The 12,838-nt window shown below is 40.6% G+C and overlaps 1 protein-coding gene across 3 annotated transcripts in view; it reads left to right on the top strand.

The window, feature by feature from the left end:
* Positions 1 to 12,838, top strand: part of LOC134468918 (adhesion G-protein coupled receptor G5-like) — a 31,609-nt gene continuing 18,771 nt past the window's right edge. The window contains exons 1-9 of one of the 3 annotated variants that reach the window (XM_063222850.1): positions 1 to 42; positions 876 to 922; positions 4,789 to 4,842; positions 5,325 to 5,408; positions 5,792 to 5,912; positions 6,059 to 6,200; positions 9,034 to 9,153; positions 9,721 to 9,828; positions 11,037 to 11,082. In XM_063222850.1, the coding sequence (XP_063078920.1) occupies positions 5 to 42; positions 876 to 922; positions 4,789 to 4,842; positions 5,325 to 5,408; positions 5,792 to 5,912; positions 6,059 to 6,200; positions 9,034 to 9,153; positions 9,721 to 9,828; positions 11,037 to 11,082 (760 nt within the window). In that variant the 5' untranslated portion in view covers positions 1 to 4. Of the gene's footprint in view, positions 43 to 501; positions 923 to 4,788; positions 4,843 to 5,324; positions 5,409 to 5,791; positions 5,913 to 6,058; positions 6,201 to 9,033; positions 9,154 to 9,720; positions 9,829 to 11,036; positions 11,083 to 12,838 lie in introns of those variants that run through there. The other 2 variants (XM_063222851.1, XM_063222849.1) reach the window with 2 other exon arrangements.

The raw sequence follows: 12,838 nt of genomic DNA, 5'->3' as shown, positions 1-12,838 counted from the left end.
ACCCATGCATGTGTGTCCTCCCCTCAGCACTCAGATGGAAAGGTTAGTGCTGCCAACTAAGATTAATTTATTTGTCAATTAAAGCACATTAGCTGGTTTAGTCCTCTTGGGCTAATACATTTGCCTTATGATATGTTTACCATGCTATGCTTTGTTAATGTCTAATTGAGGTTACCAAGTTTGCTATGCAGTGAATGTTATGGGGCTCTTTGATATACTCATAAATATTTAGTACAGGTACGTATATCTTTGTGTTATACATGTCACCACGTCATTATTTACTGCTTATTTAAAATACTACATACAGTATTTTGACTTACACTACTTTGAGATTACAATCATAAATCTGTAGCCTATAATATATAATTATAAGTTGCAATGTTGACCCAGATGTTTAGTGTACAACAAGAAACGTATGTGATTTTCTATACAGGGCTGATTTCCACATCGTAAACTGTATTATATTTTCATTGCAGCATAGAATATAAGGTTTCCAACTTCTGCTTTTGAGGATTTGTAAAGACATTATCTTAGATCTAGCACTATTGGAAATGTGATGACTTCCAGTCAGTCCTCGTGACTGTTCACACAGCGCTGTTGCGGAGGTGTTAAAGCTGGCGTGTTTCAACTTCCAGGCAGTCATGGATCAACTATATCAAAACAGTACATGTCATTTGTTTAGCACTATTTGCATTTCTCATTGCCTATAGCCTACCACAAATGCAGAGCCCGCACAGTGGAGCTCAGCAAAAGAACAGGTGGTCATATCTCATAGACCTATTTGACATTTTAAGTCATTTTTCAACAGCACGAGCTGCTCAAAGGCACAACTGTTGTAATTCTTTGGGAAACATACCTTTCTTCTTTCTACGCAGAATGACAAAATGGATGTTGGTTGTTGCCCTAATTTGTGTCCTGGTTGGTGAGTATAGTGCAGTCATGTAGCTCTGTGTGTGTGTGTGTGTGTGTGTGTGTGTGTGTGTGTGTGTGTGTGTGTGTGTGTGTGTGTGTGTGTGTGTGTGTGTGTGTGGTGTGTGTGTGTGTGTGTGTGTGTGTGTGTGTGTGTGTGTGTGTGTGTGTGTGTGTGTGTGTGTGTGTGAGAGAGAGAGAGAGTGTGCGTGTGCCCGTGCCCGTGTGTGTATTGTGCATGCCATGTGCTTTCCTCCGGCTTTCTCTCTGTCTGTGTGTGTGTGTGTGTGTGTGTGTGTGTGTGTGTGTGTGTGTGTGTGTGTGTGTGTGTGTGTGTGTGTGTGTGTGTGCGCGCGTGTGCGCGCGTGTGTGTGTGTGTGTGCATACAGCACTGAACCACAACTCAACCAAATCCACCAGCCATGAGGTGAAGGGGAGCTCCGTCTTTCTCACACCTCACACTCTCTCGCCCTCCCTCTCATTCTCTCTCTCTCTCTCTCTCTCTCTCTCTCTCTCTCTCTCTCTCTCTCTCTCTCTCTCTCTCTCTCTTCCTGTCTCTGTGGTGCGTGTGTGTGTGTGTGTGTGTGTGTGTGTGTGTGTGTGTGTGTGAGGTGTTTCATGAAATGCAATTTGCACTTGATTAGCATGCACACTGTGGTAAACAGTTGAAACCAGACGTTTCCATATACACTAAAGACACACAAGCCTTTTCCATCATTGTCTGACATTAAATCAGATCACGCTTTTTTAGATGACTCAAAGTAGGCTATCCGGAGAGTTCAAAGTACTATCCGAACCAGAAACGTAAAGGAAACATTGCAAAATCGCATATAGCACAAGTAGCAATCGGTATTGAATTGCATCTCAAAGTGGATGACAGCGGATGGACCTAGTATATCAGAAGCATGTAGTGGAAATGGCATGCCAAAAAGGCAAATTTGTTCTCAAGTATTGAAAACCTGAAATTTCAGACAACTGCAGCATCTTTGCAATGGGCTAGAGATTACCTTTTCTTGACATTCTCAGTTTCTTTCTACAACTCTGGGTCCAGATTAAACCCCATGTTGGGCCGTATCTGGCCCCTGGGCCTTATGTTTGACACCCCTGCTCTGTACGAATGAAATGAGTACCGGCTAACACTAACCCTGCTTTTAAACCTGCATTTCCCCACATGTTGTATGCATTGTACACTCATTTGTAAGTCGCTTCTTATAAAAGAGTCCGATCAATGCAATGTAACGTACAGTAAAATGTTATGTAAATGTCTGCCACTCCTCACTTTCTTATAAGACATCTGATTGATGTGATTTTGCTCTATACTGATGGTATTCATTCCCAAACATGCAAAAAAACAGCCCAATATGCATTCAACTCTGGATTAGCCCTTTAAGTTACATACAGTAATGAGGTGACAGATTTCAGAGTGAAATTCAACTCTGCCAAGTCAAAAGCCTGGTTACATCGAAGCTGCTTTCACATGTCCCCCTTTTACCTTTAAAACAAAAGGAGTTTTGGAGGCCCCTCCATATTTAGATTCAAGATTCAAGGAGTTTATTGTCATTGTCATTGAAGGGGCGAAATTATGGGTGGAACAACAAGCCAAAAGTAGTAGCCAAAAGTGCTTGGACCCCCCCATATAAATTCATAAAGTATATTATAAAATGTAATGTAAAATACATTACAGTAATGATAAAGTAATAATATGAGTAAATAATAAATAAATAAATAATACATTAATAAAGTAAATCAATCAATAAACAATAAATTAGATCCCCCTCATCACAACCCGCGTTGTTGATATTTTAAATAGGGTGCACAACAACACACCCCCCTCCACCCCCCCCCCCCCCACACACACACACACACACACCTCTCTCTCTCTCTCACTTTCTCTCTCTCTCTCTCTCTCTCTCTCTCTCTCTCTCTCTCTCTCTCTCTCTCTCTCTCTCTCTCTCTCTCACACACACACACACACACACACACACACACACACACACACACACACACTCACACACACACACACAACTATGTATAAATTAACAAATCAATAAGATCTTAAGTGCCAATCCCTTAAAAAATAATCACAGAAGAACACCAGTCCAGAGTGTTATGTGAGGCTATAATTAAGCAGCCTAATGGCCTATGATACCATGAATTTATTTATGGAGTTTCTACTCTATAACTCTTTGATGATGATTATTTCTTTTCTTAAGTGTTGTACCCAATCAAAACTGGGCATGGTAGAAGTGCGTTGGGGAAAACTCACGCTTCTGGTGTGTGTGTGTGTGTGTGTGTGTGTGTGTGTGTGTGTGTGTGTGTGTGTGTGTGTGTGTGTGTGTGTGTGTGTGTGTGTGTGTGTGTGTGTGTGTGTGTGTGTGTGTGTGTGTGTGTGTGTGCGTGCATGTGTACATGTGTGAGCTTGTTTCAGCAAAGAGTGTACCTCTGGTATGTGTGTGTGTACTTGTTACCCATCTAACAGTCTCCAGCTTCAAACTATTATGCTAATATTAACCCTTATCAAAAATGTGACAATGAAACAGATGATGTAAGTGGACAAGGCGACAGAGAGAGAATGGGACTCGACAATAAGGTTTAAATTGTGTCATTCAAACAGCTGCAGTGGTCTCCTTGCTGTGCATCCATGCACATAAATAATGACATGCAAATGTCACTAATACACCAATGTCATCCTGAAAAGACACTTTGCTGAAATAACTTTGAATATGTTGATTTAGATCAACAGAAGAGTTGGTAGAGCGCTACTGGTATCCCTCAAAACCAACTGATGCCTTCATGAAGGCTGCAGCGCCGATACGCGTTGGTGTTTTTTTTTAATGCATTTGCCTGTTAAATAATGGTTATTTTTTTACCACATTAATCAACTGAAGGACCAAGGATTTTTTTTCCTCCAGTCTTTTTTGAATGTTGATTTGGATGTTTGAAAAAGCGTGAATGAAAATGTCCGCTCTTGAATTTATCTGAGTTGTTAGGCTGGTTAATTATAATATAATATAATATAATATAATATAATATAATATAATATAATATAATATAATGAACAGATACACTTCCCTTGCCTTGGTTTGAATTATATAAATTAAAAAAACACAACATGTCGTATGAAAACTTTCCAACACATCTTTCGTAGACTAAATAATCATTCAAACAACTGCATTGGTCTCCTTGCTGTATGTTCATGCACATAAATAATCCCTTGAATAATGCTGTTTTACTCTCAAATGTCAATGACATGAAAATATCAGTAATGTACCAATGTCGTCTTGAAAAGAAACTTTTCTGAGATAACTTTGAATATGTTGATTTGGATGTTTGAAAATGCGTGAATGAAAATTACCCACCTTGAATGTATAGTTTTTACAGGCTAGCTAATAATATAATATAATATAGCCTAATATAATATAATATAATATAATATAATATAATATAATATAATATAATATAATATAATATAATAAACAGATGCACTTCCCTTGCCTTGGTTTGAATGATATAAATTAAATAAACACATGTCTCATGAAAACCTCACAACACACATCTTACAGGCTATGATAATGGGAGTATCGGAAATCAGAGTGTATTTCACTTTGCTGAGTCATGGAGGTAGCCTACTGTACCTTCATATTTAAGATGCAAAATGAATCAGCTATTTATTGCAATTTATTGGCATATGGCTTCGCTATAGTATGCTGAGTCAAAAGCCTGTTTACCTCAAAGGCACATTTATCACACTTGTCTCCCATTTACCATTAGAACAGAAGGAGTTATGGAGGCCCCTCCATATATAAGATGCTAAATGAATTTGCTCTTTATAGAGTTTCTACTCTATATCTCTTTGATGATTATTATTTCCTTTCTCAGGTGAAAAAGGATCCACTAAGGGTTCCTCTAGACCAAATCCCAGACCAGAATCAGGTACTTCGCTATTTGGCAGCTTTTGTTTTTTTTTACTTCTACTTTTACTTTGGCCAGCCCTCGGGTGCATTTCTCATAACCATAGTCGCTAACTTCATTAGCTACTTTGTCGTTTTCAGTGCAATTTCCCATTGGCAACTACTCAAGTTGGTAACTCGCAAACAACTAGGCCTACGCTTTCGAGAAATGCACCCCTGGTTGTTAGGCCTACTTACATTGGGGAAAACCCCAACGTTTTGCGTTGAGGAAAACGCTTCTGGTGTGTGTACATGTGTGAGCTTGTTTCGACAAAGAGTGTACTTAAGGTGTGTGTGTGTCTCTGTGTGTTTGTGTGTGTGTGTGTGTGTGTGTGTGTGTGTGTGTGTGTGTGTGTGTGTGTGTGTGTGTGTGTGTGTGTGTGTGTGTGTGTGTGATTTGAGCCCAACTAACCGCTAATAGCTGTCTCCATCTTCAAACTAATCAAAAATATGACAATGAAACAGATCATGGAAGTGGACAAGGCCACTGGAGTACCAATAACAAGGGAAAGGGAAGATGTCGACAAGCAAAAGGACAAGATTTCCACAGTAAGGTTTAAATTGTGTCATTCAAACAACTGCAGTGGTCTCATTACTGTGCGTCCATGCACATACGTAAATAATATCTTGAATAATGCTGTTTTACTCTCAAATGTCAATGACGTGAAAATAAGCACCCATCATCCTGAAAAGGAACACTGCTGAAATAACTTTGAATATGTTGATTTGGATGGTTGAAAATGCGTGAATGAAAATGCCCACCCTTGAGTTTATCTATAGTAGTCATTGGCTAGTTAATAATAAGCGCGTACTTGGTTTTTCTTTCATATAGATACACGTCTCTTGCCTTAATTTGAATTATATAAATCATTAAACAAAGCCATACAATACACGCCATGTCATTTTCTAATCCACTGAATCTTTTACTCCAGACAATGAATCGTCTCGCTGTCAAAAACAAAAAGGAGCAAACATCGAAGATGCAAAAGCTTGTATGGAAGACATCATAAAGCTAATGAAAGACAAAAGAAGACACTGCAACACTTTGATGAAGTTTGTAGCAAAGTTGTAAAACATTAATTTATTGGCATATAATCCATCAAGTTACATGGGAATGCAGAGATCAGTTTCCCTTGCACAGCTTGGCCGTCCATTCAGAATAGCTAGTAAATGAGCCTTGTTGATTGTCTTCGCTGTAGGCATGTGAAGAAAATGGAGAAGCTTTTGGAAATCACACAAATAAAGCAATCAATGTCACTGTCAAAAGATGAAATCGCTATGCATCTCTACAAGCCGAAAAAGACATTCAGGGGTCTGCATCTTGAGGCCAATGACACTAAGGTAGGTATCAACAAAGAGGTAGGATGCCAAGAAACGTAAAATAAAACTGCTGTTAGCTTGGCAAGTACAGTAGTTTGTAGCATGTAGCAATAGTCATTGAAAAGTGAACTACTATACTGCCCTACAATTTCAGAACGACCCATCACTCCCACCAGACACATTTGCAGCGTACACAATAGGATGAACTACTACCTGTGAAAATCTTGAGTCATTTTTTGCCCTTTTAAGAAAAATAGAAAATGTTCCAATCTGGTCGGAAACGGACTACAGCTCCCAGCATGCTGTCCTTCGCGCCTCTTTGACAACACAGAGAAACAAATGAACGAGAATGAACGCAAGTTCTTTGCATATCTTCACATTCTTGTAATCCTGTGAGTTCCATACTGTCCTCTTATTACACATATATACATGCGATTATTTTGGTTTGGTTTTAATTTCTCTAGTAGATATGATGGCTTCTGTGGTGACGAGTAACCACCTCTCTGGCTCATGTTTGGCTATGCTAATTTGGCTAATTACATGGAGTAAACACGTCACACATGCGAGTCAGTGTAGTTCTGTATTAGCTTTTTTAAGAATATTAAAATCAGTTCAGATCAGTGAAAAACCGAACATTTTACCACCTGATTCGATAAAATGGGCCAACATGCATATTATATGACTGCCACTACTTCTACTTCGTCGTCAGGGTCGAGATGTAATTTTTCAAAGAAAAAACCCATTCATTTGATGCAGGGGCTTGGAACGTTGCCAGCAGGGGGCGATGAGTTACTTTCCCTCCCATTTTACCATTTTACCAGCTAGCAGCTGTTTTCAGATCCTACCAAAAAGCTCAAAATTAGCTAACTCCGTAATGCTGCGGCATTTCCCAGAATGTCTTATCATTAGACACATTATGTGGCATGGCCAATCGATGGTGAAACTTTCATTTTACGCCGGAACTATCCTTTAACGTCAACACAATGCATGAAAGTCATGAAGGTTTTGCAAAGGTCGTGCAACACCGTTGTCCTTTTTTAAATTGTTGCGCGAGTAATTACAAGCAATATCGCTGGTTAACCATAGAGAGGCTGTTTTTTTTAATGCTATGGGTGTCAATCTGTGATTGTTGAAGGAGTGTCTCAGTTCAAAGGGTTTGCGTTTCAAGCCCTACACCTTACTGCTCCGTTTGAAGGGACGAGGGGCAAGGGGAAGGCGCAGGCGTAGGGATAGAAATTAGAAAGGGGATTCGGCCTTACTGTACATTTAAGCAGTTCTGTTTCAGTTCTCTTGACTTTATACACTTCACATTAGCGTAGGCTAACGTTGGTGTAAATGGGAGATACACTTGGCCTAGCGTAGTTCTAAATGGGACATACGCTAGGCCTATAGGTGTACATGTAAATGTGACATACGCTAGGACAAGCGTAGATGTAGTTTGGACATAAGCCCTTTTGCCTCCAACACTGATGCCTGATTTCTGATATGTATTTCGGGTACAGTTATCATCCTTATAATAATGTGGTCAACTTTGGTGTGTCATGCTAATTTCCATGCAACTTTATGGTGCATTCTTCACTGGAAGAAGTATCCACCATAGTACTCACCATAGTTTTCAAAACCCAATGGAGTACCCTGTTACTTGTCATGATCTGTTATGGCAACAGTTTACCATGCTGGTTTAGGACTTGACTGTGAGGGCTGGGATTGGGGTTCAGCTTGACTGTGATGGCTATATTAGGCTTGGTTTAGCGTATGACTGTGATGGCTGAGGTAGGGATTACACTGGTGCCACGACCCGGATGGGAGCGAGGTTTAGGGGGGTGAGGGTAACGAATGCCATAGTAGAGTCCAACGGTAAAATGTTAGTAGACCTCCCTCCTGAAGCCTCATACAGTGTCGTGAAGATGACGAAAAACATCCCAGCTGGTGAGAGTCAGGTTAACTTGGGGTAGGGTTTCACTGTGATTGCTGGACTTTGTGATTGGAGTGGTGGCTGGAGTTTTATTTTACTAGCTGGAGTAGGCTTTGGCTGTGGTGGCTGGGGTAGAGGTAGGGTTTGATTGTGATGACTGCGGTTTGATTGTGATGGCCGGAGTCTGATTGTGACTGCTGGGGTTTGATTGTGATGGACGGAGTTTGATTGCTGCAGGCTGCCGGGGTTTGATTGTGATGGGAACTCATAAAAACTAGGGTACTTCGTCCGGGCGTGCCTACGTCACTAGTGATGCGCGTCCTCGTTGCCGAACTGCAGTGGGCACTGCACTGGGACTCACTAGTTTCAAACAAGCGATTTAGGGTTAGGTTTAGGGTTAAGGTTAGGGTTATGGTTAGGTTTAGGGTTAAGGTTAGGTTAAGGGTTAAGGTTAGGGTTAGGTTTAGGGTTAAGGTTAGGTTTAGGGTTAAAATTAGGGACGGTATGGACGGTTGTCATGGCGACGAATCAAACATCGTCGGCAACAAGGACGCGCATAGCTATTGTGACGTAGACACGTACGAAACAACCTAGAATGTCATTGTCCCGATTGTGACCGCTGGGGTTTGATTGTGATGGCCGGAGCTTGATTGTGACCGCTGGGGTTTGATTGTGACACCTGGGCTTTGATTGTGACTGCTGGGGTTTGATTGTGACTGCTGGGGTTTGATTGTGACTGCTGGGGTTTGATTATGACGTCTGGGGTTTGATGGTGACGTCTGGTGACTGCTGGGGTTTGATTGTGACTGCTGGGGTTTGATGGTGACGTCTGGTGACTGCTGGGGTTTGATTGTGACTGCTGGGGTTTGATTGTGACTGCTGGGGTTTGATTGTGACTGCTGGTGTTTGATTGTGACTGCTGGGGTTTGGTTGCTGCAGGCTGCTGCAGGGGCGGTGGAAAACAGCTCGGTGCAGGTCGACCTCCCAGCTGAGCTGCTGCAGGATGGAGAAGAGAACACCATCATCTTCTGTGTCATCCACTCAGCCCCTCAGTTCCAGGTACTCCTTTAACCCTTTGCGCAGAGCCTATGTTATAACCATACTATCACCAAAATTGTAGTGGCCAACTCTTAATCTGTTACTGAAGGTTCTAAGTAATGTCATACTGTAGCAATGTTGTTATGATGTACTGTAGTTGAGTCTTTTCAGAAATGAGTAAACAGGCCTGCCGGCGTGCCCATCTGCACAAAGACGCTACTGTCCGTGTGTGTGTGTGTGTGTGTGTGTGTGTGTGTGTGTGTGTGTGTGTGTGTGTGTGTGTGTGTGTGTGTGTGTGTGTGTATGTGTGTGTGTGTGTGAGTGAGTGAGTGTGTGTCTGTACCATTTGCCAGGTCCATCCATTTGCTCTCACACCCTCAGGTCGGTCCGGACAAATGCACCGCAACTTATCTAACCATTTCGTTACACACACCACACACACACATATTTACTTTGACCAGTATTCATACTGTGTGTGATCTCATGTTGTTTTTCTGCAGAACTTGCCTGTGTTAACCTTGTCCAAACCTAGACTGGTATTAACACTATGATTATGATTGAACATGATGGCTTGTTGGTGTTCTGCAGGACTTGGGTGTGTTAGACGGCCGTGTGTATGGAATCAGTGTGTCCAATAAGAGCATCCATGGACTACAGCAACCCATAAACATCTCCGTGACTCTAAACAAGCAAAATGTGAGTTCCCTGATCATTCGTGGGTCAATGGCGCTTTAGTACTAGCACACGTCAGGGCGGAGCCCATTCAATGCAGTACATTAATTACCAATTACTAATTAATTTATGGGCATTAGCTGTGGTTGTACCACCAGACGTCTGAGCCAGGAAAAAAAAAATCATTGACCAACTTACCAACTGCACAGTACATTTGCAGTCTGTTAGTCAGTCACTTATTTCCCCCCTTCCATGCGCACACCATGCGACTTCCAAGGTGGTAATGTGTGGGCAATTAACAGAGACGTAACCACGTAAGGGACTTGGGGCATGGTCCAGTCAAGAAAACGTGGTGAAATCAGTGGCTCAGACATATAGAACAGGGGTTCCCAACCTTTTCCAAATTGGGGCCCACTTGAAATTTTCACATATGTTTGGGGCTCACCTTTGACCCAATTAACAATGCAACTCAAATAAAGAGCCAACAGCAACATGCAGTCTCATATCATTTTTGATTTTTAGAAAATGATTTCAAGGCCCACTTGGAATACATTCATGGCCCACCAGTGGGGCCCGGCCCACAGTTTGAGAATGACTGATGTAGAGAGTATGCCCAATTCCCATGTGTAGGGGAGGGTTTACTTTGACACTGTAAGACCCGGAATATATTTCCTCTGTGATTTAAATCATGCATGCAACTGTGTGTGAATGAATGCACATACTTGTAAAAGCGCTACTACCACCATTGTTTAACTCTACCACCAGCTCAACATGGAAGTTAGACCTCTACATGGAAGTCACCCCTCACTGTTTTGACAATATTTTAACGTACAAAATGTGCAAACACACGCGTATCCTGCAGCAAGTACTGTATATCCCATCCCAGGCCTTAGTGCTGAAGGTGTGTTAATAAACAATAATAGTCAGATTTAGAGTTATTATATTATATTATATTATATTATATTATATTATATTATATTATATTATATTATATTATATATTGTAATATTTATTTTATATTATATTATAATATTATATTATATATCATAGAATATTATCATATTAGTCAGATTTATGGTTATTATTATTCTTATTATTATCATTATTACATTATTATATTACATTATATCATAACATACTGTATATGTTCATGTAGGTGCACATTGTGGCATGTTTAAAATGTCTTTTCTACACTAGGACATAATGCTCTTCTCATGTCCTGTTACCTCTAGGACTTAAGGGAACCAGAATGTGCATTTTATAACTCCACAACTGAAGGTACAGTAGACATACCTCCTTTTCCCTTTGTGTTGATTTACAATGATGACATTCTGTGTGTAGACTTGATTTTCTCAACAGGGGCTTCACAGCCCCCCAGGCTATCGAGAAGGTGACAGCTTAGAGGTGAGGTTGCTTGTTTATAGTTTATTTACCGGTAGTCTTTAATTTTTTTTTTGGGGGGGGGGGGGGGGGGCTTATGATGAGGTCGAGGAGACGTTTATTCAAAAAAAGTTGAGGGTTGTAATTTTTTTAATCAATAAATAACCAAATTCATATTAATGAATAAATATTCTATACAAAAATTCTAAATATTTTATCCAAAAAAAACTTTTTTACTTGTGGAAAAAAGATAGGCCTACATGTGTGCTGATGTACAAAGGATCATTGGTTGAAATTGGAAGTTAGTGAAATTGACAAATCGTGAGCTTAGAATTATAAGGTTCTATCTCCGTTTAGGGTAGTTCTGAGATATTGAGCATCAAAGTTTTTACATCCCAGCTGTTTTGTGAGATAGAACGTTTTTATTTCATTAATAACAATGTAAAATAATACTTTTTTCACAAAAATAACACCACACAGGCATTAATAAGCTTGTAATGGGTCAGATTATGTAAAAAACTCAATTTTACAAAAAATGGAGATAGAACCTTATAATTCTCAGCTCACGAAATACAGGACATTGAAACTTGAAATGTCCCCCTAATTATAGAATTACTCAGGTACAGAACACTCAGATGGCAACGTGCATGCTTCAACAAAAACTTTCTGCCATTTCTACACTAACCAATCTAACCAACTAACCCTGCATTTGACCCTCCTGGAATGTGTGCATAGAGTCCTGAATGCCATCAATGTTGTATTTGTGCTGTTTGGCAGTGTCTGTTTGGAATGTGTACATAGTGTATGACTGTCATCAGTGTTGTGCTTGGGTCTTCTGTGTATCTGTTACTGAATGTTCTATGGCGTGGGTGGATGCCTTCACGTCTGTCTACATGCTTGGCTGTGACAAGTTTTTGTTGATGTTGGTGAAAACAAACTTCCCCTTTGGACAACAAAGGCATCATCTATCTATCTATTCAACTTGATTTTTTTCGCTTCGCTTCGCAGAGTTCGCTTCCCTTATAGCAGGTGTGGGGAACCTCCATCATGAGGGCAGTTAACGGCCCTTGAGGTCGTTTTATGCGTTGTAGAATGTAATAATAATAATAATAATAATAATAATTGTATTTGTATAGCACTGTAACTCAAAGTGCTTAACAAATGGGAAAAAGAAACATTGTTAGAGATAGATTTAAAAGGAGAGGTATAGAGGAGAGGCAGAAAAAGCAGGACGGTAGAGGAAGAAGAGATAGACAGAGAATGTAGAGTCATAAGGTCAACGTAGGTTAGGACCAGGATTCTTAGATGTGTAAGGTCCATAGTGGCTGGGCCTATCACAAGTCATAGATAGTCACACAGAGATTGGGCGCTCAGGTGCGGCCCCTGGTGGCATCAGGGGTGAGGAAAAACTCCCTTTCGCTTGATTCATAGTTTGTAAGGGGGAAAAAAAAGCTCAGTGAGGTCTGAGAAAAAAGACCCCCTATAGTCAGGAAGAAACCTCAGGCAGAGTCCAGCGTAGTTGCAGTGCTATGCAAAAGAGGTCCATGCATCACTCTACATTGCAGAGCACGGCATGCAGTAAACTTTTCTGATCACAGGGTCACTGAAGCTAGTTGTTTTCCTGAGTCATAAACCATTCAACCTTGCCTTTACC

Source organism: Engraulis encrasicolus, chromosome 18, assembly GCF_034702125.1.
Source record: "Engraulis encrasicolus isolate BLACKSEA-1 chromosome 18, IST_EnEncr_1.0, whole genome shotgun sequence".
Taxonomy (NCBI): domain Eukaryota; kingdom Metazoa; phylum Chordata; class Actinopteri; order Clupeiformes; family Engraulidae; genus Engraulis; species Engraulis encrasicolus.
The sequence above is the reverse complement of the archived record's forward strand: the minus strand, read 5'-3'. Positions and strand labels throughout refer to the sequence as shown.